Source organism: Melanostigma gelatinosum (assembly GCF_949748355.1).
Source record: "Melanostigma gelatinosum genome assembly, chromosome: 8".
Classification (NCBI taxonomy): Eukaryota; Metazoa; Chordata; class Actinopteri; order Perciformes; family Zoarcidae; genus Melanostigma; species Melanostigma gelatinosum.
The window spans coordinates 8,546,588-8,562,737 of NC_136641.1; the positions used below are offsets into that span (position 1 = coordinate 8,546,588).

The 16,150-nt window shown below is 45.1% G+C and overlaps 1 protein-coding gene across 1 annotated transcript; it reads right to left on the reverse strand.

The window, feature by feature from the left end:
* Nucleotides 1–1,396: 1,396 nt before the first annotated feature.
* On the reverse strand, nucleotides 1,397–4,905 carry mad2l2 (mitotic arrest deficient 2 like 2). The gene is made up of 8 exons (XM_079272848.1): nucleotides 4,575–4,905; nucleotides 4,018–4,136; nucleotides 3,839–3,910; nucleotides 3,644–3,744; nucleotides 3,430–3,524; nucleotides 2,761–2,834; nucleotides 2,502–2,594; nucleotides 1,397–2,297 (listed from the first exon to the last, which is right to left on the reverse strand). Exons 1-8 carry the CDS (start codon nucleotides 4,612–4,614, stop codon nucleotides 2,259–2,261), a joined length of 633 nt encoding a protein of 210 aa, XP_079128974.1. The 5' UTR covers nucleotides 4,615–4,905; the 3' UTR covers nucleotides 1,397–2,258.
* Between the last annotated feature and the right edge of the window lie 11,245 nt (nucleotides 4,906–16,150).

Consider the following 16,150-nt stretch of genomic DNA (forward strand, 5'->3'; position numbering starts at 1 on the left):
AACAACAACACAAGCCCTGTCTACAGTCTCCCTCTAATTGCTTTAGGCTCCACTGATGCCTGTAAAGCTCTCGGGCTCTGGAGCCGCTTGTTAACAGATGATACAAATGCTGTATGGCAATTATATCCAATGCATATCACAGAGCCAACATGAGTGTTCCTGGAAATAATAATTGTCTTTACTTCTCCATCTCCTTTTGCAAATGCATTGTGAATGCATGTTAACTGTAAAGTGTTTGGTGCACTGATCAGAGTGTCTGTCAACGCATACAGAAACCACAATGTGCCGTATGAGACATGTTAAGGTCACTGGGCTTAATACATTGCCAAGAGAAAATATATGAAACAACAAAGTGATATTATTGTATTCAACCAATTCACATTTTCATACAGGGGAGGGAGTATCGTGAAAATCGACAGCACGAAGTGTTTTTGCTTTGTGGTCCATTATTGACACAGGGTCTGATGAAACTAGAGACAAGCAAACCCCACAGAGCATGAATTGCCCTTTATCACTGGGATGGAATCATATAAGCAGAAAAGCTGGAGTGGAACCAATGGATTTATGACAGGTTGAACTCAGTCAACCAGTGAACTATACGACCGAGGTCTCAGACCAAGCAGCAGGCTCCCTCGGTCTCAGCCGTGCCTTTAAAAGTGAGCAGCAAAGTATTCTTGGCAGGTTTAGTGTTTAACACTCATGAGCACTAATTATGTTCAATGATTATAATAATAATAATAATGTATTTTATTTGTAACGCACTTTTCATTTTTTTTTTTAAATCTCAGAGTGATTATGAATGTGGGGATGTAAAGTGATGCCTTATAATCTGTCATGTGTTCATGTGGAGGGAGTTGCCTATCGAGGAGAGACACCTCAGGTTAGAGACATTACATTCTGCTTACTTCTAAACTCAACTTCAGCTGTGCCTGAGCAGCCTCAGAGTCCACCAAGCAACTTTATCAAACGATGGTGGAACCTGCGAAACGTCTGCTTAATAAATGTCATGGCAATGTAGAGGAGTGATCAGATAATACAGCGTCTGTGACCTTGTAGGATCACTGCAAGGCAGCTCGATGTGCTCCGACGAATTTCAGAACTGTGAAAACATTAGCTCTCGTCTAATGACATAACATAACAACATAACGCAGTTATTTGGAAGCCAAGAGATTGTGTCTTAAATGTAAGTCTGGAGATGGATTGCTGTTTTTGTTGGCATGTAGTAACTAAATCAGCGATATCAGGCCAATCTGACATCAGGAAAGACAGTCTGAAACTATTAGTGTGTGTGTGTGTGTGTGTGGTGCTGAAGACTTTAAAACATCTGCATTAAGGGTTATTCCATATAGAATATTAAGGGTTAATCCATATAGAATAATTGGATAATCACCAAAAGTCATTCCACAAAGTGTTTGCTTTAATACACACTAACAGAGATTCATAGTGGTGGTACTTTAAAAACAGTTACTTTTTATTACAATTTATTTTTTATTTTCACATAGTTTTCAGCAACATAAAAAAAACCATTGAATTTGTCACAGAAGAATGGCGGCGAACAATACAACTGATTGCATGGGAAAACACACAAACATCCCCTTTGATTTCATAGGAGCCCACCCACAACTCTCACACTGCATCCCTGACCGCTAAGACTGTAGACACCATGAAAGACCTGCTCTGACTCAGTGGGACATTATATTGGGTAAAAAATAAAACAACCTCTGACCTCAGTGTGGACATGAAAAGACAACCTCTAGCAAAACAGCTTCTTCCCCACAAAGAGAAACACTGTTTGACAGTGAAAACACAACCCATTTAAGGGTGACTGATACCTGTGGTTTGTAGATGTGGTAGGTATTTAAGTTGATATCTGATACACTGGTCTACTCAATTTCCTCTGGAATTTTATTGTCATGGTGCAACAGCTACATTTGGATCATCCTGTTGTACTAAAGATCGGCATGGAAACCAAAGCAATCAAACACAATGCATGGCAATAAAATGACAACCGTATTCATGCGTATTTGTATGGCATGCGATCGAATCGCAGGCGGAGAGCAAACGATCTGGGCCAGATGTGATTCTTAATGAAATGTCTGTGTGTCGCGTCTGTCCAACCCTCAACGCTAGCTGCAGCACATCTCACCCACACACTCCACATCTCTTTCTTGATGTGTTCAACAAAACCCAGGTGGTTCCAGGCAGCTCTGATTGACTGTGTTGTATACTTTGCTGATGATTCAACATCATCCCAGGGCCTACGTTTTCTGGGCTCTCTCTTCCACGTAGAGCTGCATCTGTTAAAGACAGAGAACGATCATAATCAGTAAGAGCAAATGGGGGAATTTCAACATGACGTCATGAAGATTGATTACATGACGGTATGATTTTGCTTTAGGTGAGGTTTAGCAGATTACCACTATCGCATGCTAATATATATATATATATGTGTTTGTCTTTGAGCAGAGAAACAGATCGATGGGTGCGATGTTTCTGCTCACTTTCACTATGTCAGACGTCATGGTCTTCAGTGGGATGAGTCTTGGCTCTTGCATGTGGACCTCCTGCTCGTCGGCAACTATCCATGGAAAATCCTGCAGAGGGAAATGCACAAACCACGTTTTAAATTTGCTTTTAAATCATGTTTTAAATTTGCTTTTAAACCATGTTTTAATTTTGTTCTTTCTGTGTGCATGTAAATGATTGGCTCTTATATGGTCAATGGTTAATCTGTGGGTTTGCGGTGTTTTACAACCTCACCTTGATCACTTGAACCTTCTCCATGTTGCGTGTAGCAGCATCTCTAGTATGTACCAGTACTGTAAATGAACACCCTGTGACACACAACAAGCCACAAATAAGTCTATGATTTGTACTCTTTCCTACCAGACTGTAATTTATGAATCATTAAAAGCGATTAAAAGTCATCAGACATTTGATTCTCTAGTCCCTGGATTTATTTCCTTGCATGCTTGTCCAATAAGACGGGTGTATTTTCAGTCGGGGTGTTGCTACTGTAGGGCTGTGTCTGAGAATGTAATACCCTGAACACCTCACAGACTTGTTTTTCCCCTCAGGTAACTCACAAATCCTGCCTTCTTTGCAAAGATTGGCCGGCATTAATGCCAACCAAAGACAATATTTAATATTCGAATAGACATTGCAAGTAAAATGTCCATTATTGGGATTTCATTTATTTCGTCAATCTGGTGACATAACTTTCTGTAGATGAAGTTGAAAGTTATATAAAGGTAGTTAGTCCTACTGAAAAGATTTTTGGAACCACTGCTCGAGAGACTAATTTCTTTAGCTGCCAATACTGGATATTGGGCTGAATCATGTCAGGGAATCAGAGCAAATGATTTTTCACAATCACATTTGAGTGAGACTGTCATGTGCATCTCTTTGTGTGATCCTCAGTGGCGTTACCTGGTGGGTTACTATTTAAAACAGCATCACACACACTGATCTTCAGGATGAACGCCCTCAGCAGCTGCTCCACGTGTGACAGCAATGTGTCGGAGCTGTAACAACAAAACCACAGGTAGTTCGTGACCGTGATCAGCCTGGAAATGTCTGACAAAATAAGCACGTCGTTTATACTCACTACTAATATATTCAAAAAACAAAAGGAGAGGAAAACCTGATGGACAGTAGTGGAGGTTGGGAAATCTCAAACACAAATCTTTCTACTGGATGATGCTCTTTGTCCATGATGACCACGGCAACCTTCTCTGCGTCATTCTGGGGAGGAAATGAAAGACTTCAGGAGTGCGTATGCGTACATGAGAGATGGGCACGTTTCTTAAATATACGTCAGTATCAGGTCATGACTTACCTTCTCAATGAGGGGCTTCACACAATGAAGTGTATCTTGGATATATTGATTCAGCTCTGGGTGACACGACATCTGGAAATCAACACACCAAACACTGAAGACCAAATATTTGAGATACAAATAGGTGAGCCTATCGAACAGTGTGAGCATGTAATAGTTACGCATATATTCATCTGTACCTGCACAGGTACATTGTATTTCTTTCTCTTCTGAAATATTCCCGAGGGATAAACTTCACGGACATACAGGATGAGGTGAATAGCGACCTCCAGGAACTCACACAGGATGTCAGCAACCACTGGAGAAGAGGAGTCAACGGGTTAATTACATCGCCATGCATTTCATTTGGTCTTCTACAAAGACAAACAAGCAACACAGGGCGACGTCAAGTAAGGAAGAACCTACAGAAATAAACTGCCGTTATTCAATTAAATATATTTTGTATAGACCAAAATAATAAATTTGCCTCAGAGGGCTTTAAAGTCTGTAGACATACGACATTCAAATAATGAGTAGTTATGTATTATGTTACGCGTAATAGGACAGCGTTAACCTATAATAGGACAGCGTGTACCTGTAATAGGACACCTGTAATCAGTTTGGCTAAATCTGATTTAATTGCCAAATATTTATCAACTGAATTTTGTCGAAGCAACGTTTAACATAATTGGGGCTATAAACTACTAAGCACGGATGACTGGCTGTGTCGTGCCGTTGGTTTGTGTGGTTGACTCACCTTGTCCGAAATTGAGATCTTGCCTGGTTAAAGTCGTCATGTTTCCGATCTCAAAAACTGCCAAGTGAAACGAATAGCTAATTGTATAGCTAGCTAACGTTAGCAACGCGGTTGTCCGTCAAGCGTTCATTCTCTCGAGGCTGTTGTTAGTTGATATCCTTCTTTTGTCGCCGCTTGGATTGACGATGACAACCGATGGGAGGGGAGGAGTAGAATGTCAGTTTTCACAAATAACTACGGATACATATTTAAAATGCAGAGGCATGCCTCAAAACGTCCTGAGGACATAATTAATTCCACAGCCCGAAACCGCGGCTTTTCCTCCGCTACCAAGCCGTATTCAAAGCTGGGCAGCGCATTTTATTGACGTCACTATTTGTTTACAAGTTTCCTACCGTCGACTGGTGATTACGTTGCTTTGTCATACGCGTCTGTGTTTACTTTCTTGGTGGGTTGTTTGAACCTGTTTGAACAGTTAACGCAAACTACGCCTTCTGCTGTGGACATATTTGTGAAAAAGCTAGAAACAGGATACGATATGTCGGTTGCTGCTGAAGTGCACATTGAATGTTTAATTACAGCACAGCCTTTAAAGTCAGATGTTAAACTCTTCACCACTACATATCAATTATTCCTTTTTTTCTTTGTATCTTATTTCGTTGTATTTAAACGGGAATACGGTATTCAATTTGTTTCCCAATCCAACAAATTGTTTCCTCATGGTTTAAGCTTGTTTTGGATTCAGCAGCACCATGCGTGTATTTAAATTAGTTTTTAATTCAAAAATAATATGCAGACAACCCATATGGTCACATTCAAAACAGATGCCTTAGTATGAACACAACACATCACAAAACAAGATTGCTTCTTGAGGCACAAAAACAGCAGCAAAAGTAGAACATTACTAAAATGCTCAAACTGATGTGATTATCAGACTGACAATGATTAACACAGATTGGACTATCAGACGCCTGATGGATTTAGTTAACAGCAACACATTTTGAAGAGAAGCCTGGACGCACACACTGGTGTGGAGACTTGGCAGCACTAACTTCACAGTCTTAGTTTGATTCAAGTACATTGTGCTGAAATACATAGCCAACAGAATAAAATACTCATGAATTACACACTGTAGAGTAGACTGTATATTTCTTTGTAAAAGCGGGCCAGCGCATCAGTCAACAATCAACGTGCGGCTCGGCAAATTAGCGCACAGTGTCTGTTGACTTAATGCGGCGTGTTTGGTGTGCAACTCATCAGAAATAATAAAAGAAATATGCCAAGGAAATCCATCGATTGTTTTGCTAAACTTTCGGAATACAAGACGACTTCAACCACGCAGCAAAGGTCGAACATAGTGGAATACAATTAGGGGAAATCTTGCGATTCCAAGATTCCAAATAAAATCACACACACCTGGAAGACGAGCTGTTTAAAAAAGTTCAAAGTTCAAAGTTCAAAGTAGCTTTTATTGTCAATTCCTTGCATGTCAGGACATATAAGGAATCGAAATTACGTTTCCCACTCTCCCACGGTGGAACATAAAAGTGCAAGCACGACACATAAAACACTTCCTAGGCTGGGTAAAGACAGATATCCTAGTTAAAACATATACTGTACTACATCATGTAATACATCATTATTGGGTGGGGGGGGGGGGGGGGGGGGGGGTTAGTCCTGAGAGTATTCCTGGGTGTGGGGGGGGGGGGGGGGGGGCAGCTTCAGCTTCCCGTCAGGCTGGAGGATATGATTGGGGGGAGTGAGGGGAGAGAGTTCAGTGTCCTGACAGCTTGGTGGGTGAAGCTGTTATTTAGTCTGGTGGTGCGGCAGCGGAGGCTCCTGTACCTTCTTCCAGAGGGTAGGAGGCTGAACAGACTATGTGCAGGGTGACTGGTGTCGTTTGCCATTTGAGTGGCTTTCCGGGTGAGGCGGGTGGTGTATGTTTCCTGTAACGAGGGGAGTGGGGCACCGATGATCTTTCCGGCTGTCTTTACAATGCGTTGTAGTGCTTTTCTGCTGTGTTGGGTGCAGCTACCGCCCCACACAGTGATGCAGCTAGACAGGATGCTTTCAATGGTGCCCCTGTAAAATGATTTCAGCACTGATGTGGGGGCTTTTACTCTCTTCAGCTTGCGGAGGAAGTAGAGGCGCCGCTGGGCTCTCTTTGCCAGTGATGCGCAGTTGGTGGCCCAGGAGAGGTCGTCACTGATGTGCACCCCCAGGAATTTGGTGCTTTCTACTTGCTCCACAGCAGCACCATCGATGGTCAGTGGCGGGTGTACAGTGTGGCCTCTCCTGAAGTCAACAACAATCTCCTTAGTTTTGGTGACATTCAGCAGGAGATTGTTGTCGCTGCACCACGTGGTCAGAAGGTTGACCTCCTTCCTATAGTTGGTCTCATTGTTCTTGGTGATGAGACCAACCAGAGTGGTGTCGTCTGCGAACTTCACCATGTGATTGGTGCTGTATGTAGGTTCGCAGTCGTGAGTCAGCAGGGTGAAGAGCAGGGGGCTGAGCACACAGCCTTGTGGGGCCCCAGTGCTTAGGGTGATGCTGCGTGAGGTGTTGTTGCCGACACGTACTGCTTGTGGCCTCTCACTAAGGAAGTCCAGGACCCAATTGCACAGTGGGGTGTTGAACCCCAGCTGTTCCAGTTTGCAGATGAGTTGTTGTGGGATTATGGTATTGAATGCTGAGCTGAAGTCTATGAAAAGTATTCTTACATATGAGTCTGCTTTTTCTAGGTGGGTGAGGGCTGGGTGGAGAGCAGAGCAGATTGCATCCTCTGTGGAACGTTTTGCTCTGTATGCAAACTGAGAGGGGTCCATGGTGGGGGGGGAGGATGGACTTGATGTGGGCCATGACATCACAAAACACAAGTGTCGGACACTACAAGCTGATGTAGCATCGAGGGGACGCTGGCGTGTTTTTCGCCGCTCTTCATGCCGACACTTAATTCTCGTTTCCTACCACTCTCTGCCGTTAATCTATTCAATCCTGAACACAGTCTGAAGATTGTCCTGCCCTGGTTTTTGTGTTTCTACCATTTCCACTGCTCAGCTGATTACCTTTGGCTGGTGTTCGGCTCCTAGCCTCTGCCGACCTACCACTAGCTTACAAGCTATCCGACGCCGCTCTTAGCTCTTAGCAAAACAAGCTATCCGACGTGCTCTGCCATCCGTGGAATCCCCGCTCCGGAACACTCCGACTGGACTCTTCTCTGCCACACTGCCAGGAACTTCCACGAACCCTCCCTCAGTCCTGCCAACGCGACTTCGCTGCTTTCCATCGCCGCTGCTGAAGGTCGAGGTCCGGTGTCTACCAGGCTAATGGTGCCGGCTACTAGCTGGCTCTCTGTTCTCTTCATGGTGCTCCTACAATACTCTCCGCTGGAACTCCTAAACTTTTCCAGCCACACCATCCCTGACTGCCTCGCAGTTATCAAGTCTCTCGGACTACTGCGTCGTGCCCGCTACATACACCGGGCTTCCCGACGCAAGTTTTTCTACTCCACAACTCCTATTCCCGCAGTTGTATCCGACAGTCGGTCCGTCGCACTGCGATGTCGTCATCACAACAATCTACGTCATCCGACCAATCCTCACGTTCGCTCTATCTACCTGAGGTCCCTGGTCTGTGCTGACAGTGTGCTGGTTTCTCCCTCCTCGTCCTCCCCAGCATCTACGAACAACACTGCAACGTTTATGCTGCTGAATACTCGCTCCCTCAACAACAAAGCATTACTCATTCATGACATTATCACTGACAGAAGCATTGACATTCTATGCCTAACAGAGACATGGCAAAATCAGCAGGACTTCGTGACACTCAACCAAGCCACACCCCCAGGCTATGTATACATCCAGAAGCCCCGCTTCCTGGGTCGTGGCGGTGGACTGGCTGTTATCCACCGAGCCGGCATCCTGGTCAAAGAGCTCCCAGTACCTACAACCTCCTCATTCGAGTGTGTTGTCTTCAAACTGGCTGGGTCTGCTCCGCTCCTGGTCGCCCTCATCTACCGCCCACCTAAAGCCTCCACTACCTTCCTGTCTGAGCTTTCTGAGTTGCTCACCTCTCTCTTCTCCATGTCTCCATAAATTTTCCTGCTTGGCGATTTCAACATTCATGTGGACTCCAGCAACTGCAAGTTTGCTACTGAATTCCTGTCACTCCTGGACTGTTTCAGCATCAAGCAACATGTCAAGGGTCCCACCCACAACAAAGGCCACACACTGGACCTGGTGTGCTCTATCGGCCCACCACCCCCCGACCTACAGCGTCTGGAGCTGGCTGTATCTGACCATCACGCCATCCTCTTCACTGTTCCTGTCTCCCTGCCCAGGCAGCATCCTAAACGCACCATCATGTTTAGGAACATCAAGACTGTGAGTGCACCAGCCCTATCCAACCTGATAGCTACCCACATGGCCTCGGCTCCCTCCGACTCCACCGTGGACGGCCTGGTAGCCCACTACAACGCTGCCTTATCCCTCAGTCTCAACTCTCTCGCCCCCATCAAAACCCAGACTGTTTCCTTCACCCGCCCTGCCCCCTGGTTCACTTCCGAACTCCGCAGCATGAAGGCCTCTGGTCGCCAGCTGGAGAGGCTTTCTAAAAAAACTGGCCTCACGGTCCACCTCCTGGCCTTTCGTGACCATGTGGAAGCCTACAAGGAAGCTCTCTCTCAGGCCAAAACTGTATACTACTCTCGTTTGATCGGTGCCCAGCAAAGCAACCCTTGATCATTGTTCTCCACCATCAACCGCCTACTCCGCCCCATTGACGCCCCCCATCCCTCTGGTGCTCCCGATCTCTGCTCCAAATTCCTCGACTTCTTCCAGGCGAAAGTCGACTCCATCCACCAGCAGCTCCTGACACCAGCCCCTCCCCCTCCACCCGCACTTCAGCCACCTGGCAACGCCCCCTCAGCGCCGCACCTCTCCCCTTGTGACCTCTCCTCCTTCTCCCCTGTGGATGCTCCCCAACTGGCCAAGTTGGTCAGCTCGGCCAAGACCTGCTCCCTGGACCCCATGCCTACAGCCCTGGTCAAGGACTGCTTACCCACCCTCTGCCCCTACATGGTGGACATCATCAACGCTTCTTTGGCATCTGGTATTGTCCCTACCAGCTTCAAAACTGCCTCAGTCACCCCCATCCTCAAAAAGCCTGGCCTGGACATTGACGACCTCCACAACCACCGGCCGATCGCCAACCTCCCCTTCCTCAGTAAGACTCTGGAAAGAGTAGTCGCCGGCCAACTCCATCTCCACATGTCCAACCATGAGCTCTATGAGCCCCTCCAATCCGGCTTCAGACTCCAACACAGCACGGAGACCGCCCTCATTAAGATCATCAACGATCTCCTCATTGCTTCTGACTCCGGCCGCCTCAGCATCCTCATCCTCCTGGACCTCTCTGCAGCATTTGACACTGTCTCCCATACCATCCTCCTCAACCGCCTATCTGACCTTCTAGGGGTCACTGGCACCGCCCTCTCCTGGTTTTCATCCTACCTCCATAACAGGGAACAGTTTGTTTCCATCAACGGCTCTATTTCCCCCCTAGCCCCAGTCAATCATGGCGTGCCCCAAGGCTCTGTGCTTGGCCCCCTCCTCTTCACCATCTACATGCTCCCCCTCGGCAACATCATCCGCCATCATGGACTGAACTTCCACTGCTATGCTGATGACACTCAAATCTATCTCAGTACCACTCCATCCTCCCAGTTCCCCCCTCAGTCCCTTGTCAACTGTCTGCATGAAATAAAAACCTGGATGTCATCAAATCTTCTCAAACTCAACACCAAGAAGACAGAGCTCATGGTTGTGGCACCCAAGGCGCTGCTCCGGAAGGTTGGTGACTTCATCCTCGAGGTTGACGGCTGCTCCATCTCCCCATCTCCTGAAGTCCGCAACCTGGGTGTCATCCTGGACTCCACCCTTTCCTTCAAGTCCCACATCAAGTCCGTCACCAAAACTGCCTTTTTCCATCTCCGGAACATTGCCAGACTCCGACCGTCACTCTCGGAGACTGTTGCTGAAACCCTGGTCCATGCATTTGTCACCTCCCGCTTGGACTACTGCAATGGTGTCCTGTTCGGGGTACCCAACAAAACCCTGGACAGGCTCCAGTATGTACAAAACTCTGCCGCCAGGGTTCTCACGCACACAAAGCCCTGGCAGCACATCACCCCCACCCTCATCAACCTCCACTGGCTCCCGGTCAAGTCCCGCATCTCATACAAGATCCTCCTCCTCACCTACAAGTCCCTCCATGCCCATGCCCCCCAGTACCTATCGGACCTCCTCCGCCCACATGCCCCTCCCCGGAACCTGCGGTCTTCAGACTCTGGCCTGCTTGCCACCACCCGCACCAAACTGCGAACCTTCGGGGACAGAGCTTTCAGTGTGGCAGCCCCCACCCTCTGGAACTCTCTCCCTGCGGTGATCCGCAACATCTCCACTCTGGACGCCTTCAAAAGGGCCCTCAAGTCCCATCTGTTCGCCAAGGCTTTCGGCCCCTAGTTCACTTGTTCTGTTTTTCTGACTGTTTGTCTAAACTGTTTTTGTCTAACTGTTACTCTTGTAAAGCGGCCTTGGGTTCCCTGAAAGGCGCTATATAAATTAAAGTTATTATTATTATTATTATTATGACTAGCCGTTCAAAACACTTCATAATGATGGGGGTCAGTGCCACGGGGCGATAGTCATTGAAGCTGGATGGAGCCGGTTTCTTGGGTACAGGTATGATGATGGAGGTTTTGAGGTGTGATGGGACAGCAGCTTGACTCAGAGAAGTGTTGAAGATAACAGTGAAGATATCTGTTAGCTCCTCTGCGCAGTCCCTTAGTGTGCGGCCTGGGATGTTGTCTGGGCCTGTTGCTTTTCGGGGATTGATGGTGGAGAGTGCTCTTTTCACACTTGCAGCAGACAGGCACAGGGCCTGGTCGTGGGGGGAGGGTGGGGTTTTCTGTGGGCTAGTGGTGTTTGTTGATTCAAACCGTGCGAAGAAGCTGTTGAGGTCGTTCAGCAGAGAGATGTTGTCATCACAGGTCTGTGAAGCAGGCTTGTAGTCCGTTATGGTCTGGATGCCCTGTCACAGGCTGCGTGTGTCTCTGCTGTCCTTGAAGTGGTTGGTGATTTTTTCAGAGTAGTCCTGTTTTGCTTTTCTAATGCCCCGGGACAGGTTGGCTCTCGCTGTTTTCAGGCCATTTCTATCTCCGGCATTGAAGGCTTTGTCTCTGGCCCGCAACAGCTGATGGACGGCCCCTGTCAGCCAAGGCTTCTTGTTAGCCCTAGTGGTGATGGTCTTTTTAGCGGTTACATCATCTGTGCATTTACGGATGTAGGAAAGAACAGTGTCTGTGAGCTCCTCATTGTCTATGTTGTTATTGTACGTAGCTGCATGTTTGAACATGTCCCAGTCTGTTGTAGCGAGACACTCCTTGAGAGCAGATCTTGATCCTTCCGGCCACACTGTGATCTCTTTTCGAACCGGTTTTTTCACTCTCACTCTGGGCCTGTATGCTGGCGTTAGCATAACAGTGAGGTGGTCAGAGAGTCCGATGTGGGGGAGAGGGGTGGCCTTGTATGCCCCTTTAAGTGAAGTGTAGACTAAGTCCAGGATGTTTTTCTCCCTTGTTGGGAATTGTACATGCTGGTAGAGATTTGGAAGAACAGTCTTAAGGTTTGCATGATTAAAATCTCCTGCGACGATAATGAAACCATCCGGGTGAGCCGTCTGTTGTTCACTGATGGCATGATGCAGTTCACAGAGTGCCGCACTCCTGTCACTGTTGTTGGAGGTTGGAGGGATATATACTGCAACTAGCAAGACTGCATTAAATTCCCTCGGCAGGTAGAAAGGACGGCACTTTATGATCATAAACTCCACCAGTGGTGAACAGTGTCTGCATACTACCACAGCGTCTCGGCACCACACGTCACGTATGTAAACACACACGCCCCCGCCTCTTTGTTTACATCCGTTAGCATGGGCCCTGTCCGCCCGATAGCATGTTAGCTCATGAAGTTGCACAGCGGAGTCAGGGATATTGTCATTTAGCCATGTTTCAGTAAAAACAAGCACACCGCAGTTACTCACTGTCCTATTTCCTGACCTCAGCAGTCGTATGTGGTCCATTGTGTGGTCCAGAGACCGTACGTTAGCCAGGATGATGGATGGTATGGCTGGGCGAGTAGGGCTAGCCGCTAGCCTAGCTCGGATACCTCCGCGTTTACCCCTTTTCTGCTTCCTTGCACACCGTTTCCGATGTCTCCTTACCGGGGCTGTGGTCGCAGTAGAGTCCGATGTGGTCACGGGCTGGTGAGGTAGTCTCCTTACCGGGGCTGTGGTCACCGTGGTAGAGTCCGATGTGGCCCCGGGCTGGCGGAGTAATCCGAGTTCCCCGATGATGGACTCTATTGAAGTGTCCAAAGTATAGTAAAGCTTGCTGATGTCTAGCAGAGCCTGTTGATTGTATTTATAATCCAACGTAGACAGACGAGACGAACATGACAAACTTTCTGACGGACTGTTAGTAAACAAACAAAACATTGCATTGTCGGAGGAGCGAGAGGTCGCTGCGACTATGCGCGCCGCCATGATCTCATTTCATGTTCAGAATCTATGGCTCCGATCATGGCTTAAGAAATGTAATGAGCAACAAAGAAGCCTAAATTTGATCTTAGTTGAAGGCAATGCAAGTAGGCTATCCCAGGCCTAAAAGGTAAATCCAGCCTTGTGTGCAGTTATGAGGGACAGGAGGCAACAAGCTCAGAGCAACATCTTTATAGTGAACATATAATTATAGGTGGTAACACTTAAAGACTGGATGAATAAAGAACTGGGAAAACCTGTCTCCTGTAATTTAAGGCAGAATAACGGTGCCCTGCAGATTTACTTTTGAATGACTCATCGTTCCATAATGAGAACGGAGGTGTTCGGTGTTTGTGGCACAAGCATTCGACAGCTCTCAATGGTTGTGCTCCAGCAACTTCATGTACAACTGAACGTGGACACGCCTTCTTTATGTCCGACGTCATCAAACAATGAAACCCATGGCTTTGAAAATGAGTCTCTTCACATCTCTCAGAGTTGAAACACATTAAGCACCAATTAAAAGTACAGCTACAAAGACAAGAGTTGAGCCAGCAAGCTAAGCATACCTGCTGTTAACAACCTACAGTCCTCTGCTGGCTATAAATGTTGAAAAATACCAATGACTCAGGAAAGATGTGGAGGCATTAAGGTTTAAATGAAGTTTTTAACTGACAACATAAATAAATAGAGATGTCCGTTTTTTACAAATTCAAAGAGACAAGATCACATTACTCATATCTTGTCTTTTTTTTGCAGGACAATTCAGTGAAATTAATTTTTCTAAAATGAATTACTTTATTTTAAGATTTTGAAAAGATTTGTGTTATGTCAGTTACTCTTTATTCCAGCCCTGATTGTACTTGAAATGAGAAGAACATTTCTTTATGTATTTCTATGTATTATTTATAATCCATCCAGTTCAATTTGAAAAGTGAGAATAATAATTTGTTAAAATATAATTGATGTGTACTTTCTTTATTTGATTTGACAGTTGTTGATACACAGAGACGTTGTTACTACTACGAGGCTTCTTGAATATATTTATATATATATGGCACTAAATAGCACGAGTTAGATATTATTGTAATGTTTCGGACCTTTGCCCGAGGAGATTTTCTCAATCTGGAACTTTTGGAATTTTAGTTGAATACCCCTGCCATAGTCCCAGAGGATATTAACAGCCTGTGTAATCTCTCACTCTGCAAGTGGTTTGCTGCAAAAAGATTCGACTGAGAGCATGTTACAGGTTTTAATTATGAAAAGGCCTCAGCGGTAGCAAAACTTCAGAGATTCTATGGTGGTGGAGACCTTGCATCTTTTCCAGAGTTCAAATTGCGGTTTGCTGCAAAAATATTTGACTGAGAGCATGTTACACATCGAATTGTACTTTTAAATGGTCTGGAATGTCATACTTTCAATTGTTACCGTGAACTGACTTGAATGCATAACACAGATGTATACAACTACAACTGAAGGCACACGTATAACATCATGTCTTACATTTTTACATGGTACATTTTTTTTAACTAGACTTAACTTGATAAATTCAATTTTGGGATAATTTATCTTTTTACTTTAATGTATGTTTATTGTAACTGTTTACATGAGGCATATTTGTATTATGAGCATCAACATGATTTGATGTTTGCTATATTAGCAGTAATGTGCTAAATTACTATGTATATGCATGCTACCGCCTGATATTTGGTAGCAACACTTGTGCCAATAAGTAGACTACAATTTAAATTAAAGTGATCACAATTATTATTGTATTTATTAGTTTAGCTATTACACTGTAAAACTCTAACGTTGTGCCTAACCCAGCATAACTACCTGGCATATTATTGTTATATTATTTTATATATTATATATATATATATATAATTAATATATTGAAATTATATATATATATATCTCATCTTCCAAAAAGAGAAAGTAATGTTGGAAGAATTCACTTATATGAGTCTGTCTAGTCAGAGTCTAATGACTTTTTTTTTTTTAAGTTAGACTTCATAATAAAAATATCCCCATAGTCGAAATTATGAGATAGAAAGTCGAAGTTATGAGATAGAAAGTCACAACTATGATAGAAAGTCAAAATGATGAGATTGAAAGTCAAAATGATGAGATTGAAAGTCAAAATGATGAGATTGACAGTCAAAATGATGAGATTGACAGTCAAAATGATGAGATACTTAAACAACAGTCATAGAAGCAGCTCTTTGGCTGGTTACTGTACATTTGACATGGAAATGTATTGTGAGTACATTGAAGACTACTTTAAACTGTGAATGCAGAGCGTTATTTAACAATATGTTACGAGTCGTTACATTTACAACCGGCCCTTTGTGGGCGACCATGATGCTGATGTGGCCCGGAGTGAAAATGAGTTTGAGAGCCCTGGCTTGGACCCTCATGCGGTCTTTATTATGTAAGGCAGACGTGTCAAACAGGAAATGCTCTTGTAAATGTCAGTAGCTTAGAGTCCGCAGAGTCAGAGATCGTTTATGGACGTTGACACGGAGGGGAAAAGGTGATAAGGTTGACACTGAGCAGGATTAATCTGAAGGAACCGGTATTCTAACAACGAGGCAACTAATTGCAAAAGGTCGGCAATGCAGTCTATTTTAAACATAACTTTTTATTTTCGCATGATAATGCTATTGACACGCCGTATGTATGATGATGTGTAGACAAGCTGTTTTAGCACGCGACATGTAGTTATGTTTACCATTAGACAGGGTTACGCTAATCAATAACGTTTAAATTCAATTAAAGTCAATTAGAATTAACCTAAGAAACGTCCTATGTCATATGACGCTAAATCCTCTACTCATGTGACATCGTTATAGTACTACTTGTGTGTGTGGGGGGGTGAAAGACATTCAGTGTTACATTTTTCTTACAGTTTAACAGGATTCCGTTCAAAGTCGGTTCCCTCTATAGCAGCTGTAAATCAGCACCCTCAGGACATC